This window comes from Trachypithecus francoisi, unplaced genomic scaffold (assembly GCF_009764315.1).
Source record: "Trachypithecus francoisi isolate TF-2019V2 unplaced genomic scaffold, Tfra_2.0 Lachesis_group12, whole genome shotgun sequence".
Lineage (NCBI taxonomy): Eukaryota > Metazoa > Chordata > Mammalia > Primates > Cercopithecidae > Trachypithecus > Trachypithecus francoisi.
This window is the reverse complement of record NW_022681457.1, coordinates 10939346-10957573: the sequence shown is the minus strand read 5'-3', so window position 1 is coordinate 10957573 and position 18228 is coordinate 10939346. Positions and strand designations below refer to the sequence as shown.

The 18228-nt window shown below is 53.7% G+C and overlaps 1 protein-coding gene and 1 long non-coding RNA gene across 5 annotated transcripts; one reads left to right on the top strand and one right to left on the bottom strand.

The window, feature by feature from the left end:
• ZNF579 (zinc finger protein 579) lies at positions 1-4145 on the top strand. 4 transcript variants are annotated; one of them, XM_033224494.1, is made up of 4 exons: positions 1-147; positions 1294-2939; positions 3208-3358; positions 3507-4145. In XM_033224494.1, exons 2-4 carry the CDS (start codon positions 1296-1298, stop codon positions 3599-3601), a joined length of 1890 nt encoding a protein of 629 aa, XP_033080385.1. In that variant the 5' UTR covers positions 1-147; positions 1294-1295; the 3' UTR covers positions 3602-4145. The 4 variants fall into 4 exon arrangements, with proteins under 4 accessions (XP_033080385.1, XP_033080386.1, XP_033080384.1 ...); XM_033224495.1 differs by having other exon boundaries at positions 3502-4145; XM_033224493.1 differs by lacking the exon at positions 3507-4145 and having other exon boundaries at positions 3208-3493.
• A 10575-nt stretch (positions 4146-14720) lies between these two features.
• LOC117093790 lies at positions 14721-17225 on the bottom strand. The gene is made up of 3 exons (XR_004441239.1): positions 16737-17225; positions 15256-15337; positions 14721-14805 (listed from the first exon to the last, which is right to left on the bottom strand). It is a non-coding gene; the product is annotated as an uncharacterized LOC117093790 (long non-coding RNA).
• Between the last annotated feature and the right edge of the window lie 1003 nt (positions 17226-18228).

Here is an 18228-nt window from a genome sequence, read left to right as displayed (position 1 = left end):
GGGTTTCCGGGGGGAAGGCTTAGGCAGTGACACCGAGCCCAGCCTCCTCCTCCACCCCCCACCACGCTCAGGCCCCCCTCCCTCCCCGCCACCACCGTCCGCGTTTGGCCGGCCGTGGGGAAGGAAGAAAGGAGCCAAGGAGGCGAGGTAAGAACCCAGCCCCAGCGACCAGGGCCGAGCCCCAGGCCCAGGGCTGAGAAATCCTCAAGGCCGCGACCCGGCCCCAATTCTGCTTATCATGCCTTCGGGGAGCTGCAGGCTTGGCCCAGAGAAGATTGGCCCCCCTCTAGGACCTGGGACCCCGACCCCCACCAACCTCCCTCCCGGGTCCAGGGGTCCGGCCCTCAGCTGCTTCCTCCCTGGGGATTCCCGGCAGCTGGGTCCCCAGCCCCCGCCTCCCCCTTGTCCTAGGAGCCCAGCCCCTCCCCAGCCCCTCCTCCACCGGGACCCAGGAATCCACACCTCCTCCATACCGGAGTCCAGACTCCCCGATCCATCATGACCTGGACCCAGGAGTCTCAATTCCCAGCTTCTACGCCCCTCAGCCCCAAGAGTCTGGGCCCCTAGCCCCCTCCTAACTCAGACCAGAAGTCTGAACCCTCCTACTCCCTGACCTCTCCCAGCCCCTGGTGTCTGGGAACACACTCTATTTCCGGGGCCTACTGGCTTCGAATCCCACCCCCTCCACTCAGTCCCCATGGGCTGTGTCCCAGCCCCTCCCAAAACGTTCAGCCTGGCCGGGGGGGCCTGGAGCAGAAGCGGTTCGCTGACTTTGTCCCCCTCTGTGCCTCTGCCCAGTTCACTCCCTCTGTGTCTCTGTCTCCCTGGCCCCCAGCCCGCCACTGCTCTTCTGATCTCTGCGCTTGCACTATCTCTGCCTCTGAGTCTCCAAGTCTCTTTGTTTCCTCTTCTCTGTGTCTCTGTCTCTCTGCTGGGTATTCCTCGCTCTTCTCTGTCTCTTGTCTGCTCTGCCTTTCACCATCCTGTCTTTCTGTGTCTCCTGGTCTCTGTCTGTCCATCCCCACTTCTCTGTGTCTCCCATCTCTGCCTTCTCCTGTCTCTATTCCCTGCTCTGTGGCTCTGTCTCTGATCTCTCTCTTCCTGTCTCTCCCTTTCTCGCCCCTCCTCCGTGTCTCTCATCTTTTTCTCTGTCTCATATCTCTCTCCCCTGGCTGAATACCTGGCCCTCTCTGCCTCTCCATCTCTGACTCTGTCTGCTTCTCTCTCTGCCACACCCCACGCACCTCTTTTTATCTCTGCCCCGCTTCCCATCTCTCCCCTCTCTCCCCACAGGCATGGATCCGCAGCCTCCTCCACCTGCCCAGGGCAGCCCGCCTCACCGTGGCCGTGGCCGTGGCCGTGGCCGAGGCCGTGGTCGGGGCCGTGGCCGTGGCAGGGGGGGCGCTGGAGCCCCTCGGGCACCCCTGCCCTGCCCCACCTGCGGCCGCCTCTTCCGTTTCCCCTACTACCTCTCCCGGCACCGGCTGAGCCACTCTGGGCTCCGGCCCCATGCCTGCCCGCTGTGCCCCAAGGCCTTCCGCCGGCCGGCCCACCTCTCCCGCCACCTGCGCGGCCACGGGCCCCAGCCCCCGCTGCGCTGCGCCGCCTGCCCCCGCACCTTCCCGGAACCCGCCCAGCTCAGGCGCCACCTGGCTCAGGAGCACGCGGGCGGCGAGGTCGAGCTGGCCATCGAGAGGGTGGCCAAGGAGACAGCCGAGCCCAGCTGGGGCCCGCAGGACCAGGGCTCGGAGCAGCCCACCACGGCTGCAGCGGGGGCCACGGAGGAGGAGGCAGCCGCAGCATGGCCTGAGACGTGGCCTGCGGGGGAGCCGGCCACGCTGGCAGCGCCCACCAGCGCCGGGGAGCCCCGGGAGTCGGAGTCGGAGGAGGCCGAGGCCGGGGCAGCAGAGCTGAGGGCCGAGCTGGCGCTGGCGGCCGGGCGGCAGGAGGAGAAACAGGTCCTGCTCCAGGCGGACTGGACGCTGCTGTGCCTGCGCTGCCGCGAAGCCTTCGCCACCAAGGGCGAGCTCAAGGCGCACCCGTGTCTGCGCCCCGAGGGCGAACAGGAGGGTGAAGGGGGGCCTCCGCCACGCCCCAAGCGGCACCAGTGCTCCATCTGCCTCAAGGCCTTCGCCAGGCCCTGGTCCCTGTCGCGCCACCGGCTGGTCCACTCCACCGACCGCCCTTTCGTGTGCCCAGACTGCGGCCTGGCCTTCCGCCTCGCCTCCTACCTCCGCCAGCACCGCCGCGTCCACGGCCCGCTCAGCCTGCTGGCCCCGCTGCCCGCGGCGGGCAAGAAGGACGACAAGGCCTCAGGTGCACGGAACTCAGCCAAGGGGCCGGAGGGGGGCGAGGGGGCGGAGTGCGGGGGTGCCACGGAAGGGGGAGAAGGCGGGCAGAACGGAGGCGACGCCGCCCCAGCCCGGCCCCCAGCCGGGGAGCCCCGCTTCTGGTGCCCAGAGTGCGGCAAAGGTTTCAGGCGCCGGGCGCACCTGAGGCAGCACGGGGTGACCCACTCAGGAGCGCGCCCTTTCCAGTGCGTGCGCTGCCAGCGGGAGTTCAAGCGCCTGGCCGACCTGGCGCGCCACGCACAGGTGCACGCGGGGGGCCCGGCCCCGCACCCGTGCCCCCGCTGCCCGCGCCGATTCTCGCGCGCCTACAGCCTCCTGCGCCACCAGCGCTGCCACCGCGCAGAGCTGGAGAGGGCCGCCGCGCTGCAGGCACTGCAGGCCCAGGCCCCGCTGTCGCCGCCGCCGCCTCCGCAGCCCCTGAAGGCCGAGCAGGAGGAAGAAGGGCTCCCGCTGCCCCTCGCAAACATTAAGGAAGAGCCGCCCTCTCCGGGGACCCCACCCCAGTCCCCACCGGCTCCCCCTGTCTTCCTCAGCGCCTCCTGTTTCGACAGCCAAGACCACTCAGCCTTCGAGATGGAGGAGGAAGAGGTAGACAGCAAGGCTCACCTGCGCGGGCTGGGGGGCCTGGCCTCCTGACCTTGGCCGCCCTGCCCTCCGCCGCTCCGCCTGAGCTCCCCGGTTTGCAGAATGGAGGAGGGAAGTTGAAGGAGCCACCTCCTCTGTCTACCCACCCGTCCCCTTCACGCCCTTGACACTAAGGAGTGGGGGGCCCTGGACTGCCCCTCCCTCTCCCATCGCCCGCCCCCAGAACCCCTGATGCTGGTTAGGAACCGCTCACCCCAACATGTGTCTTAAGGCAGGACGACTTGGAAAAAAAGGCGGCGGACAGTTGGCCAGAGGGATGGAGACTGGTGGGGACGCCCCCGCCTGCCTGTCCCCCGTTACACACACTGGACACCATCACCTGTTTGGAACTGCCAGACCCTGGGGGTCCCCAGTGAGCAAAGGTCTGTCCTTGTCCCTTTGTCTGTCTGTGAATAAATGTGAGTTCGTGAAACCCAAGAGAGCGAGGTGTTCTGTGGAGGTGGGGCAGGCTGGGGGCGCTGGGGCGAGTCAGGATTTTTCCAGCCAACTCTGAGCTTGGGTTCAGAGCAGGAAGGACACAGAGGCATCAGAAAATATGTGGCCCTCAACCAAGCAAGAAGCCGGTGAAGGCTGGGTTGAGAAGAAACAGGAATGTGAGAAGATAGATCATGGTCACCGCTGCCCTGTGGAAGCTCTGCGCCAGTTTCTCAGTCAACCTCTACCACACCCTTACTCTGTGTCAGCGGTGGTACTAGGCACTGAGGAGAAGGACTCCAATACCCTCCTCTGAAAGAGCTGGAATTCTAGCCCTGCATTGTCCAACATACCTTTTTTTTTTTTTCCTAGAAAAGTTTCCATAACGTTTCTTGCCTCACTCTGTTGCCCAGGCTGCAGTACTGTGGTGCGGTCATAGCTCACTGCAGTCTCAAACTCCCAGATCCAGGCAGTCCTCTTGCCTGAGCCTAGCAAGGAGCTGGGACTACAGGTGCATGCCACCACCCCCAGCTGATTGTTTAATTTTTTTGTAGAGACGGAGTCTTGCTATATTGCCCAGTCTGGGAGAACTTTTTGTGATGATAGGATATTCTGCATCTTCACCGCCCAGTATGGTATCCGGCAGCCACACGTGGCTATTTCCATTTAAATATAGAATACGGAAATGTAAAGTCATTAAGATGAAATAAATGTAAAAGCTCAGTTCCTCAGTCACACTTTTTTTTGAAAGAGAGAGAGTTTCACTCTTGTCGCCCAGGCTGGAGTGCAATGGCACGATCTTGGCTCACTGCAACCTCCACCTCCCAGGTTCAAGGGATTCTCCTGCCTCAGCCTCCCGAGTAGCTGGGATTACAGGAGCCCACTACCACACCTGACTATGTTGTTGTATTTTTAGTAGAGACGGGGTTTCACCACATTGGCCAGGCTGGTCTCGAACTCCTGACCTCAGGTGATCCGCCCGCCTCAGTCTCCCAAAGTGCTGGGATTACAGGCATGAGCCACTGTGCCCAGCCTTAGTCACGCTGTTTCAAGGGCCAAAGAGCCCCATATGGCTGGTGGCTGCCATACTGGACAGCACAGATCTAGAACATTTCATCACTGAAAAAAGTCCTAGCAGAATGCAATATAGCACCAGGTATAAGGGCTACCAAGAGTAAACCACCAGACAGTATGATGGCAGAGCAGGACTGGGGGTCAGGACTTCTCTGGTGAGGTGATGTTTGATTTGAATGAAGATGGAGGGGGACCAGGCATTAGAAAGAAACATTCATGAGAAGACACCAGAGAAAGAAAAAGCGGGCAAAGGCTAGGAGGTGGGTACTACAGATTTGTTTGGTCTTTTTTTTTTTTTTTTTTAACACAGCATCTTGCTCTGTTGCCCAGGCTGGAGTGCAGTGGTGCAATCACAGCTCACTGCAGCCTCAACCTCCTGGTTCAGGGGATTCTCCCTCCTCAGCCTCCCAAGTAGCTGGGACTACAGGTGTGCACCATCATGCTTGACTAATTTTTATTTTGCTTATTTATTTTCTTTTGAGACGGAGTCTCACTCTGTCACCCAGGCTGGAGTGTGGTGGTGTGATCTCCACTCACTGCAAGCTGCGCCTCCCGGATTCACACCATTCTCCTGCCTCAGCCTCCCGAGTAGCTGGGACTACAGGCGCCTGCCACCACGCCCGGCTGATTTTTTGTTTTTGTTTTTTGTTTTTTTTCTTTTTTGGAGACAGAGTCTCACTCTGTCGCCCAGGCCAGAGTGCAGTGGCGCCATCTCGGCTCACTGCAAGCTCCGCCTCCCAGGTTCACGCCATTTTCCCCCCTCAGCCTCCCGAGTAGCTGGGACTACAGGCACCCACCACCACACCCAGCTAATTTTTTGTAGTTTTAGTAGAGACAGGGTTTCACTGTGTTAGCCAGGATGGTCTCGAACTCCTGACCTCGTGATCCACCCGCCTTGGCCTCCCAAAGTGCTGGGATTACAGGCGTGAGCCACCGTGCCCAGCAGATTTTTTGTATTTTTACTAGAGATGAGGTTTCACCGTGTTAGCCAGGATGGTCTTGATCTCCTGACCTCGTGATCCTCCCATCCTCAGCCTCCCAAAGTGCTGGGATTACAGGCGTGAACCACTGTGCCCAGCCATGCTTGACTAATTTTTAATTTTTTTGTGGAGACGGTGTCTTCCTATGATGCCCAGGCTGGTCTTGGACTCCTGGGATCAAGGAGGCCCCCTGCCACAGCCTCCCAAAGTACTGGGATTACCAGCATGAGCCACTGCACCTGGCCATTACTACGTATTTTAGAAACTGCAAGTAATTGGAGGTGGGGTGGGAAGTTTCAATTTCTACACATCTTCCAGTTGTTGGCTTTTTTTTGTTTGTTTTTTCAAGGTGGAGTCTTGCTCTGTCACCCAGGCTGGAGTGCAGTGGCATGATCTCAGCTCACTGCAACCTCTGCCTCCCGGGTTCAAACGATTCTCCTGCCTCAGCCTCCCGAGTAGCTGGGATTACAGGCGCCTGCCACCGCACCCAGCTAATTTTTGTATTTTTAGTAGAGATGGGGTTTCACCATATTGGACAGGCTGGTCTCGAACTCCTGACCTCATAATCCGCCCCCCCCCCCCCCGCCCCCGCCAGCCTCCCAAAGTGCTGGGATTACAGCCACTGCGCCTGGCTCAATTTTCTTTTTTACCCGTTTATTTAGGTTCTAGGAGTGGAAGGAAGAGGGATATCTCTCAGCTAATCTTCCTTAAACACATTCTCTTTCCTTTTCTTGACATCCTGCCTTCCCCCAGCACCTTCGATGGTTCTCTCTTGCCCTGTGCAAATAATGATGGGCCGGGTGCAGTGGCTCATGCCTATCTGTAATCCAGCACTTTGGGAGGCCGAGGCGGGTGGATCACGAGGTCAGGAGTTCGAGACCAGCCTGACCAACAAGGTGAAACCCCGTCTCTACTAAAAATACAAAAAAAATTAGCCGGGCATGGTGGCACACGCCTGTAATCCCAGCTACTCCAGAGGCTGAGGCAGAGAATTGCTTACAACCTGGAGGGGTGGAGGTTGCAGTGAGCCAAGATTGCGCCACTGCACTCCAGCCTGGGCGACAGAGCGAGACTCCGTCTCAAAAAAATAAAATAAAAATTGACCGCTTAGGTATCTGCACGACCACAAGAAACAGCAAGAAAGGGGCAGAGCCTCCCCATTTTCCAGGACAGCAAACTGAGGCTCTGAGAGGGAAGGTGTTTCCCTCAGTGTGTCAACGATGCTAGATGGATCCAAGGAGGAAGAGGAGCGAGAAGGACGGTGATTGAGGATCAAGGTGGGAGGTGATGATCACCGACAGCTTCAGATAATTCCACCTTCAATCATTTCATACATCTCGGCTGAGCCCTTAGCACTGTGCGGCTTATATGGGTTAGTTTGTTTGATTTTTTTTTTTTGAAACGGGGTCTCACTTTTTGCCCAGGCTGGGGTGGAATGGCACAATCACAGCTCACTGCAGCCTCCATCTCTTGGGCTCAAGTGATCCTCCTGCCTCTGCCTCTGGAGTAGCTGGGAAGCTGGGACTACAAATGCATATCACCATGCCTGGCTAATTTTTTATTTTATCTTTTTTATTTTATTTTATTTTGAGACAGTCTTGCTCTGTCACCAGGCTGGAGTGCAGTGGCGCAATCTCGGCTCACTGCAGCCTCTGCCTCCCGGGTTCAAGCAATTCTCTGCCTCAGCCTCCCGAGTAGCTGGGATTACAGGTGCCCACCACCAACCCGGCTAATTTTTTTGTATTTTTAGTAGAAACGAGGTATCACCATCTCGCCCAGGCTGATCTTGAACTCCTGACCTCGTGATCAGCCTCCCTCAGCCTCCCAGAGTGCTGGAATTACAGGCGTGAGCCACCACGCCCGGCCTACTGTTTTCTTTTGTAGAGACGAGGTCTCACTATGTTACCCAGGCTGGATTCCAACTCCTGGTCTCAAGCGATCCTCCCCACTCAGCCTCCCAAATACTGGGATTACAGTCGTGAGTTACTGCACCTGGCCTGTCCCAACGGTTTATCACTGAGTTTAAGCCCAGCGCTGGATGATGACACCACTCTTGACACCAACAGTCCAGCTGAGGAGATGAACAATAACCAAATATTGGCATGAATAAATCAGGATTACCAAATGAGATTGGTTCCCCAAAGATCTAGATCCTGGCCGGGCACGGTGTCTCACGCCTGTAATCCCAGCACTTTGGGAGGCCGAAGCAGGTGGATCACGAGGTCAGGAGATCGAGACCATCCTGGCAAACACTGAAACCCCGTCTCTACTAAAAATACAAAAAAAAAAAAAAAAATTAGCCGGGCGTGGTGGCGGGCGCCTGTAGTCCCAGCTACTTGGGAGGCTGAGGCGAAGAATGGCAGGAACCCAGGAGGCAGAGCTTGCAGTGAGCCGAGATGGTGCCACTGCACTCCAGCCTGGCAACAGAGCGAGACTCCGTCTCAAAAAAAACAAAAACAAAAACAAAACAAAACAAAAAAAAAAAAAACACTAAATCCTGGCTGGGCACAGTGTCTCATGCCTGTAATCCCAGCACTTTGGGAGGCCAAGGCAGGTGGATCACGAGGTCAGGAGATCAAGACCATCCTGGCTAACACAGTGAAACCCTGTCTCTACTAAAAATACAAAAAAAATTAGCCGGGCGTGGTGGCGGGCGCCTGTAGTCCCAGCTACTCGGGAGGCTGAGGCAGGAGAATGGCAGCAACCCGGGAGGCGGAGCTTGCAGTGAGCGGAGATCACACCACTGCACTCCAGCCTGGGTGACAGAGCAAGACTCCATCTCAAAAACAAAGAAACAACAGAACTAGATTCTATAAGAAACTATAACCAAGCCTCAAGTGTTGAGGAGATGGGAGGCTGAAGTCTGCTTTTATTACATCAAAGCTACTCCCTGCTCAAGAGCCATCAGTGGCTCCCTATTACCATATCCTAATGTGGGCTCCTATTTAGTGAGAGCCTACCGTGGCCAGACACCTGATCCATACAATATCATGGACAAAACCATCAAACGAGGGAATTATATAACTCTACTTACAGAAGGGCCAAATTGGGGCTTAAAGCAAAGAAGCCATTTGTCCTACTTCAGTAATCACTACTATGAAATGAACCTTGCATATTAAATGAGTTATTTAGTGTAAAGGGCTGAAGACAGTGCTTGGGCCTGGCAAGTAGTTGTTGCTGTTGGCTGGGCACGGTGGCTCACACCTGTAATCCCAGCACTTTGGGAGGCTGAGGTGGGTGGATCATCTCAGGTCAGGAGTTCAAGACCAGCCTGGCCAACATGGTAAAACCCCATCTCTACTAAAAATACAAAAATTAGCTGAGCATGGTGGTGTGTGCCTGTAATCCCAGCTACTCAGGAGGCTGAGGCAGGAGAATCGCTTGAACCTGGGAGGTGGAGGTTGCAGTGAGTCGAGATTGTGCCACAGAACTCCAGCCTGGGTGACAGAACTAGAAAAAAAAAAAAAAAAGCTGTTGTTGGTTGTTGCTGTTGGTACTTTTAGGTATTATTCTCCGTGGCTGGTAAACACATGATCTCAGTGAATCCTCACCACTCCACGGGGAGGCAGGAAACACCCCTCCCCCCCATTTTCCAGATGCAGAGAGGACGTCCCTTGTCCAAGATATCACGGTTACAAATTGGCACACCTGGTACTCGAACCTTTATCCAGGCCAATCTTCCCCTCCCTGTCAGCTCCCACCACACGGCCCACTTTCAAGCCGCTTCCTACACACATGTTGGTCTCCAGGAACTGCGGGCCCCACCTCTGCCCTATGGCTTTGCCCACCTTTCCCACTGCAGATCTGCTGTCTCGGAGAGAAACATCTTCAGAACAAAATACAGAGTTGACAAAGAGAAGACGGCCTTAGAGATAGAGCCCACCTTTTTCATTGTGCAGGTGGAAAAACTGAGGCCAGAGGCGTGGGACAGACGCAGAGAATGATAAAGTCACCAAATGACGGTGATTATTGAAGGAGTTGTGGTTATGTAGGGAACACGACCTGTCATTTGTCTTTCATTTGCTGAACACTTTACACATGTGATCGCAACCACATTTGTTAGTAACAGGAACCCACTGGCCGGGCGCGGTGGCTCACGCCTGTCATCCCAGCACTTTGGGAGGCCGAGGCGGGCAGATCACGAAATCAGGCGATCGAGACCATCCTGGCTAACACGGTGAAACCCCGTCTCTACTAAAAACACAAAAAATTAGCCGGGCGAGGTGGTGGGCGCCTGTAGTCCCAGCTACTCGGGAGGCTGAGGCAGGAGAATGGCGTGAACCTGGGAGGCGGAGCTTGCAGTGAGCTGAGATCCGGCCACTGCACTCCAGCCTGGGCGACACAGTGAGACTCCATCTCAAAAAAAAAAAAAAAAAAATAGGAATCCACTTCTTGAGTATTCACTGTATGTGTGTTTCAAGAGTACTACGTAGATTAGCCCATTTAATCCTCACAACAGCTGCATAAACTAGATACTATTATTGGATCTGTTTTCTGTTTTGGCTTTTCATGAACAGCTTTATTGAGGTACCATTTACATGTAATAGACTTCACCCATTTGGTCATACAATTCGATAATTTTTTTTTTTTTTGAGACAGCCTCGCTCTGTTGCTCAGGATGAAGTGCAGTGGCGTGATCTCGGCTCACTGCAACCTCTGCCTCCCTGGTTCAAGCAATTCTCTGCCTCAGCCGCCCAAGTAGCTGAGATTACCAGCACCTGCCACCGTGCCTGGCTAATTTTTTTTTGTATTTTTAGTAGGAACTAAAGTAGGGGTTTCACCATGTTGGCCGGGTTGGTCTTGAACTCCTGACCTCATGATCCACCCACCTCGGCCTCCCAAAGTGCTGAGATTACAGGCATGAGCCACTGCGCCGGGTTGATAATTTTTAATAAATGTACAGAGTTGTGTAACTATCACTGCAACCCAATTTTAGAATATTTCCAGGCTGGGTGTGGTGGCTCAGGTCTGTAATCCCTGCACTTTGGGAAGCTGAGGCGGCAGGATCACTTGAAGCCAAGAGTTTGAGACCAGCCTGGACAACAAAGCAAGACCCTATCGCTACAAAACATTGAACGAAAATAAGCTGGGCCTGGTGGCGACTGCCTGTAATCCCAGCTACTTGGGAGACTGAGGTGGGAGGATTGCTTGAGCCCAGGAGTTGAAGGCTGCAGTGAGCTATGATCACACCACTGAACTCCAGCCAAGACCGCAGAACAAGATCCTGTCTCTAATAATAATAATAATAATAATAAATAAATTGATGAATTAATTAAAATTTTTAAAAAGAATATTTCGATCACCCCAAAAAGACATCCTGTGCCTGTTAATAGTTGTTTTCCATTCCCACCCTCAGCTCTGGGCAACCACAAATCTATTTTGTCTCTATGGATGAACCTATTCTAGACATTTCATCTCCTATAAATGGAATACGCCATATGTAGCTTTGGTGACTGCCTTCGTCCCCTTAGCATAATGTCTTCAAGGTCTATTCACATTGTAAATTGTATCAGTTCAGTATTTAATTGCTTTTTAGTTGTTGTTGCTGTTGTTGGGACAAGGTCTTATTCTGTTGCCCAGGCTAGAGTCCAGTGGCACTATCATGGCTCATCGCAGCCTCAACCTCAAGTGATCCACCCCCTCCCCAGTTTCCTGAGTAGCTGGGACCACAGGTTGCACCACCACACCTGGCTAATATTTTTATTTCTTGTAGAGATGGGGTCTCACTGTGTTGCCCAAGCTGATCTTCAACTCCTAGGCTCAAGCAATCCTCCCACCTTGATCTCCCAAACTGCTGGGATCAAAGGCATGCGTTATTGAGCCCACGCTCTTCATTCCTTTTTTATGACTGAATAATATTCCATTGTATGGATACACCACATATTGTTTATCCTCTCATCCGTTGATGGGTGTTTGGGTTGTTTCTACTCTTTGGCTGTTTAAGTAATGCTGTTGTGAACATGCACGTGGAAGTCTTTTTTTTTTTGACGGGATCTCACTCTGTTGCCTAGACTGGAGCGTAGTGACGCAATCTCAGCTCACTGCAACCTCTGCCTCTGAAGTTCAAGCAATTTTCCCACCTCAGCCTCCCGAGTAGCTGGGATTACAGGCACACACCACCACGCCCAGATAATTTTTATATTTTTAGTAGAGATGGGGTTTCACCATGTTGGCCAAGCTGGTCTCCAACTCCTGACCGCCGGTGATCCACCTGCATTGGCCTCCCAAAGTGCTGGGATTATAGGCCTGAGCCACCGCGCCCTGCAACAGGCCTTTGTGTGGGCGTATGTTTTCGTTTCTTTGGGGCAGATTTCTAGGAGCAGAATTGCTAGGCTGTGTGGGAAGCATGTGATTCACTTTTTAAGAAAGTGCCAGACTGTTTCCCAAAGTGGCTGTACCATTTACAGCCCACTAGCGATTATGAGGGTTCCCGGCAGGCCCTGTTTTCCTGGGAAAACTTAAGTACAGAAAGGTGGAATGGATTAGCCAAGGCCACACAGCTGGTAAGTACCATGCTAGATTCGACCCCAGGCATTGTGACTACAAAGCCTGCGCTTTTAAACTTCACACAATGCCTCATCCTTACCCCATTCATTCAGTCTTTTTTTTTCTTTTTTTTCTTTTTTTTTTGAGTTGGAGTCTCACTCTGTCACCCAGGCTGGAGTACAGTGGAACGATCTCAGCTCACTGCAACCTCTGCCTCCTGGCTTCAAGCGATTCTTATGTCTCAGTTTCCCAAGTAGCTAAGATTACAGGCATGCACCACCAGTCCCCGCTAATTTTTTAATTTTTAGTAGAGACAGGGTTTCACCATGTTGGCTAGGCTGTTCTTGAACTCCTGACCTCACATGATCTGCCCGCCTCAGCCTCCCAAAGTACTGGGATTAAAGGCATGACCTACTGCGCCCGACCTCATTCAGTCTTCCATTCACTCATCCTAAAACTCATTACTGAGTCACTACTATGTGCCAGGCAATGTCCTAGGTGCGGCTTATTCATTGGTTAACAAAACAGATAAATCCCTTCTTAGGTGGGGCTTCCATTCTAGTGAGGGAAGTCAGGCAAGAAAATATAGCAAGAAAGTAAATTATAAAACATCTTAGAGAAAAGAGAAATGCTATGGAGAAAGACAATGCAAGACAGGGCACGTAGGGACTGCAGGTGTGTAGGCCAAGAACTGGAGGAGAGAGCAGTGCGGGTAACTGGGATGTGTCCCAGAGGAAGGGCACATCTGATGCAAAAGTTCTGAGCAGGGGACATAGCTGGAGTGTTCAGGGAGCAGAGGGGCCAGTGTGGCTGGAGAGGAGTGAGTGAGCAAAGGAGGGAGCAATGGGAGAGGAGATCGAAGAGGTGATGGGGTACAAGATTGGGTAGATAGTCATGAGGACCCAATTTCTGATCAAAATCAGATGGGATTCTTGGAGGAATTCATGCAGAGGCTGACAGGATTTTACATCCCTCCCTTTTAGCATGTTATTATAAAAATATAAAAACATAAGGAAATAAAAATAATTGTGCAGTGAATGCCTATGTACCCATTCTCTGCATTCATCCATCCATCCATGAACCCATCCATCCACACATCCATCCATCCATCCACCCATCCATCCATCATCCATTCATCCATTCACCCATTTATCCGTCAGCCATCCATCTATAGATCCATCCATAATCCATCCATTTATTCATCCATTCATCCACTCATCCATCCACTCATCCATCCATCGTCCATCCATCCATCTATTCACTCATTCAACCATTCACCCATCCATCCATCCATTCATTTATTCACCCATCCACCCATTCATCCACCATCCATTCACCTATCCATCCATCATCCATCCATCTATGCATCCATCCATTTATCCACCCATTCATCCATCCATTCATCCATCCATCCATCCACCCATTCATCCATCATCCATTATGTATTCATTCATCCATCATCCATTCACCTATCCACCTATCCATTCACCCATCCATCCATTCATTCATTTATCCATCTGTCCATTCATCCATCTATTCATTCATCCATTGATTCACCCATCTGTCCATTCATCCATCCATCATCCATCCATCCACTCACCCATCCACTCATCCAACCATTCACCCATCCATTCATCCATCATCCATCCATCCATCCATCATTGATTCATCCATCATCCATCTTTATAAAACTAATACACTTTATTTTTTAGAAAAGTTTTAGGTTCATAGCAAAATTGAACAGAAAGCACAGAGAGTTCTCACATATTCATCTTCCTCTATGCAACTTGCAATTATCAAAGTAACTTGCAAATATCAGTTCACTTCACTCCTAAACACTTCAGCATGCCTAACATTGTTTTTGCTGGCTTTTTAAAAACTTTTTTTCTTTTTTGCTTGATGTTTTATTAGCATGCATAACATAACAAGATATCAAATATTTAAGCTTCTTGCCATTAGTAAAATTAAAATACAGTGAAATGCCACATTTCCCATGTTACCATTTGATAAATGTTGACAAAGACATACACCTGAATTGCACAAACTCCCCTCCTCTGATGTAACAGATTCTCCCTGGCTTCTGTGTAAAAATAGTCTAGTGGGGAGTGTGGCGAAAGTACCCATAAGCCCACCTGGTTTGCTTTTTTACATCAAATGTTTTGTTTAGAGACATTTAAGGCATGATAGTAGAGCTGCAGTGAATGAGAGTAGAGTTGCTATAGACCCTCACCCAATCTCCCCAAATGCCCTCATCTCCCATTACTGTGGCACATCTGTCAGAACCAAGAAACAAACAGAATACAGCACAAAACTCTGCCCTTTACTCAGATGTCGCGAATGTCCTTTTTCCGTTCAGGATCCCACCAGGATGCCACATGGCGTCTCACCGTCATGCCTCCTTAATCTCTTACTGTCTGCCACTGTTTCTCAGACTTGCCTCGTTTTGAGGACTTTGACTTTTTTTTTTTTTTTTTTTTTTGAGACGGAGTCTCGCTCTGTCACCCAAGCTGGAGTGCGATGGCCGGATCTCAGCTCACTGCAAGCTCCGCCCCCCGGGTTCACGCCATTCTCCTGCCTCAGCCTCCCGAGTAGCTGGGACTACAGGCGCCCGCCACCTCGCCCGGCTAGTTTTTTGTATTTTTTTAGTAGAGACGGGGTTTCACCGTGTTAGCCAGGATGGTCTTGATCTCCTGACCTTGTGATCCGCCCGCCTCGGCCTCCCAAAGTGCTGGGATTACAGGCTTGAGCCACCGCGCCCGGCCGACTTTGACATTTTGAGCAGTCCTGGCGAAGCAGACCACAGAAGTGTGCTGTCCCAGGGATCTGCACTCCAGCCTGGGGGATAGAGCAAGACTCTGTCTCAAAAAAAAAAAAAAAATTCTTCTATAAGAGAGATGTGTTGCGTCACCTTTCCCTGCTAACTCACTCATCTGTTTCTTTCTTTCTTTTCCTTCCTTCCCTTCTTTTTCTTTCGTTCTTTCTTTCTTTTCTGCAGAGTCTCGCTCTGTCTCCCAGGCTGGAGTGCAGTGGCGTGATCTCGGCTCATTGCAACCTCCGCCTCCCGGGCTCAAGTGATTCTCCTGCTTCAGCTTCCCGAGTAGCTGGGACTACAGGTGCCCGCCCCTACGCCCGAATAATTTTTTATATTTTTAGTAGAGATGGAGTTTCACCATATTGGCCAGGCTGGTCTTGAACTCCTGACCTCGTGATCCACCCGCCTCGACCTCCCAAAGTGCTGGGATTACAGGCGTGAGCCAGCATGCCCGGCCTCATCCGCGTATTTGTTTGTATCAGTGTGGACTCACAGATGCTTATTCGATAATTTGTATTCCGGTCCAATTCCATACGACTTGCTTCCTTGACGCCCACCTCTTTCCACGTCAGGTGCTATCAACAAAACACAGATTGGTGCCCAAGGGGAGCCTGGAGGCGCCACCGCAGCGAGGGCACTTGGGGCTTCTGGATGGGAGGAGGCTTCATACCAATGAGGCTGGAGCTGACCTGCCAAGTGTGAACCACTCTCCAGAGGAGGCCCGAGGCTCCACGGGGACCCCTGCCTGTGTGACCCCAGCGTCCAGCCCTCCTTCCCAGACGCCTCCCCCTGCCCGGCGCCCGGCCTCCCTGGGGCAAGCGGGTTGGAGGCCAAGACTGGGCGCCTCCCCCAGCCCCCTTATCTCACCACACCCAGCCCTGAGCCTGGCACAGACCTGGCTCCATAAATATTTGCTGCTGTTCGCCCCACTGCTCCCGGCCTCCCAACCCAGGCTCCTCCCGCTGCTGGGCCTTAGTCCAGGCTGGGCCCTCCCAGGCATCAGCTCTTTGGGCTCAGGGAGGGAGGGGGCAGTCATGGAAGCAGATGAGGAACCAGGGAGAGGAGAGGGACCCACCCAAGGTCACACACCGTAGGAGGGAGAGAGAGACAGCGGGGGAAGAGAGGGAGAGACAGAGGGGGCGTGAGGGGGAGACAGAGGGGGCAGTGAGGGGGAGACAGAGGGGGCAGAGAGGGAGAGTCGGGGGGAAGTGAGGGGGAGACAGAGGGGACAGAGAGGGAGAGACAGAGGGGACTGTGAGGGAGAGACAGAGAGGGCAGAGAGGGAGAGACAGAGGGGACTGTGAGGGAGAGACAGAGAGGGCAGTGAGGGGGAGACAGAGGGGGCAGTGAGGGAGAGACAGAGGGGGCAGTGAGGGAGAGAGAGAGGAGGCAGTGAGGGGGAGACAGAGGGGGCAGTGAGGGGGAGACAGAGGGGGCAGTGAGGGGGAGACAGAGGAGGCAGTGAGGGGGAGACAGAGGAGGCAGTGAGGGGGAGACAGAGGGGGCAGTGAGGGGGAGACAGAGGAGGCAGTGAGGGGGAGACAGAGGAGGCAGTGAGGGGGAGACAGAGGGGGCAGTGAGGGGGAGACAGAGGGGGCAGTGAGGGGGAGACAGAGGGGGCAGTGAGGGGGAGACAGAGGGGGCAGTGAGGGGGAGACAGAGGGGGCAGTGAGGGGGAGACAGAGGAGGCAGTGAGGGGGAGACAGAGGGGGCAGTGAGGGGGAGACAGAGGAGGCAGTGGGGGGGAGACAGAGGAGGCAGTGGGGGGAGACAGAGGAGGCAGTGGGGGGAGACAGAGGGGGCAGTGAGGGGGAGACAGAGGGGGCAGAGAGGGGGAGAGAGAGAGAGGCAGAGAGACAGAAACGGAGAGGAAGAAACACTCAGAGAGACAGTGGGAGAGAGGGAGAGAAAGGGAGGGAGAGACAGGGACAGAGACAGAGAGAGAGGGAGAGAGAGCCCTGGGCAGACAGAGACCCGGAGCGCGGGAGCGAGGCAGTTGGGTGGCCTCCAGCCTTCTGACAGTGGGATAATAACCCCACTGCTATTTATTATCTCACCCGCTCACCAGTGCCAGCCACTCCACACACATCATTCACTCCTTTAATCTCCACCACTCTGTCAGTTCCTAGCACAGGCCACGCGCTCTCCTCTGCAGCCTCTCATGGACAACTCTCTTTGCCTGGGATGACCTCCCACCCTTGGTTTCAGGCCTCCCTTTACATACACCCCCACGACCTTCCCGACCCTTCCCAGAACCATCTCTCTCTCTATCAATCCCTGCTGCAGGCACCATTCTAAGAGGGTCCTCAAGACCCCTGTTCCCCAGGTACTCACATATCCGCCCCCAGCCCTTCAGTCAGATGCTGCTCTAGGTGCAGAGTTACCCCAGGTAGAATTAAGGTTCCAAGTTCAGGCGGGGCACGGTGGCTCAGGCCTGGAATTCCAGCGCTTTAGGAGGCCAAGGCCGGGAGGTCGCTCGAGGTCAGGAGTTCGAGACCAGCCTGGCCAACATGGTGAAACCCCATCTCTACTAAAAATACAAAAATTAGCTGGTTGTGGTGGCACGCACCTGTAATCCCAGCTACTCAGGAGGCTGAGGCAAGAGAATCGCTTGAATCTGGGAGGCGGAGGTTGCAGTGAGCCAAGATCGCACCACTGCACTCCAGCCTGGGCCACAGAGTGAGACTTCACCTCAGGGGAAAAAAAAAAAAAAAAGGTTCCAAGCTCAGGCCTGGAATCCCAGTGCTTTGGGAGGCCAAGACAATAGGATTGCTTGAGCCTAGAGTTTGAGACCAGCCTAGGCAACAAAGTGAGACTCTGCCATCTCTAAAATAATAAGAAGAAGAATAAATAAGATTCCAAATCGGCTGACTTGAAAATAGGGAGATGCTCTTCGGTGGGCCTGGCCTAATCAGGTGACCCCTTAGAAGGAATGAGACTTTTCCTGAAGTACTTGTGAGGCAGAATCCATCACTGCTGTCTTCGCAGGTAGAGAAGGCCATGTGGCAAGCAATGCAGGCAGCGGATTCCAGCCACAGCCAGCCAGGGAGTGAGAGCCTTCGTCCCACCACCATGGGGCACTGAACCCTGCCACAGCCTGAGGGAGCTTGGAAGATGGTCCCGAGCTCCAGAGAGAACTCAGTTCAGCCAACACCTTGATTTCAGCCTGGTGAGACCCCCAGCAGAGCCCCCAGACATGCAGTGCCAGACCCCTGACTCACAAAGCTGGGAGTGGATGAATGGGTGCTGTTTGAGGCGGCTGTGTTTGTGGTCGTGCGTTTCCCAGTGTGGAGGATGGAAGCAGTCTCTCTGTTTTGCTTCCTTCCTGGCACACACCACCAGCGTAAGTTGGTTTCTTTATCTGTTTAATTCTTTCAAGTCCGTCCATGCGTGTTCGCTTCCTGGGGCTGCTGCAGCAACGTACCACAAACCGTGTGGCTTAAAACCACAGAAGGCACGGCGGCTC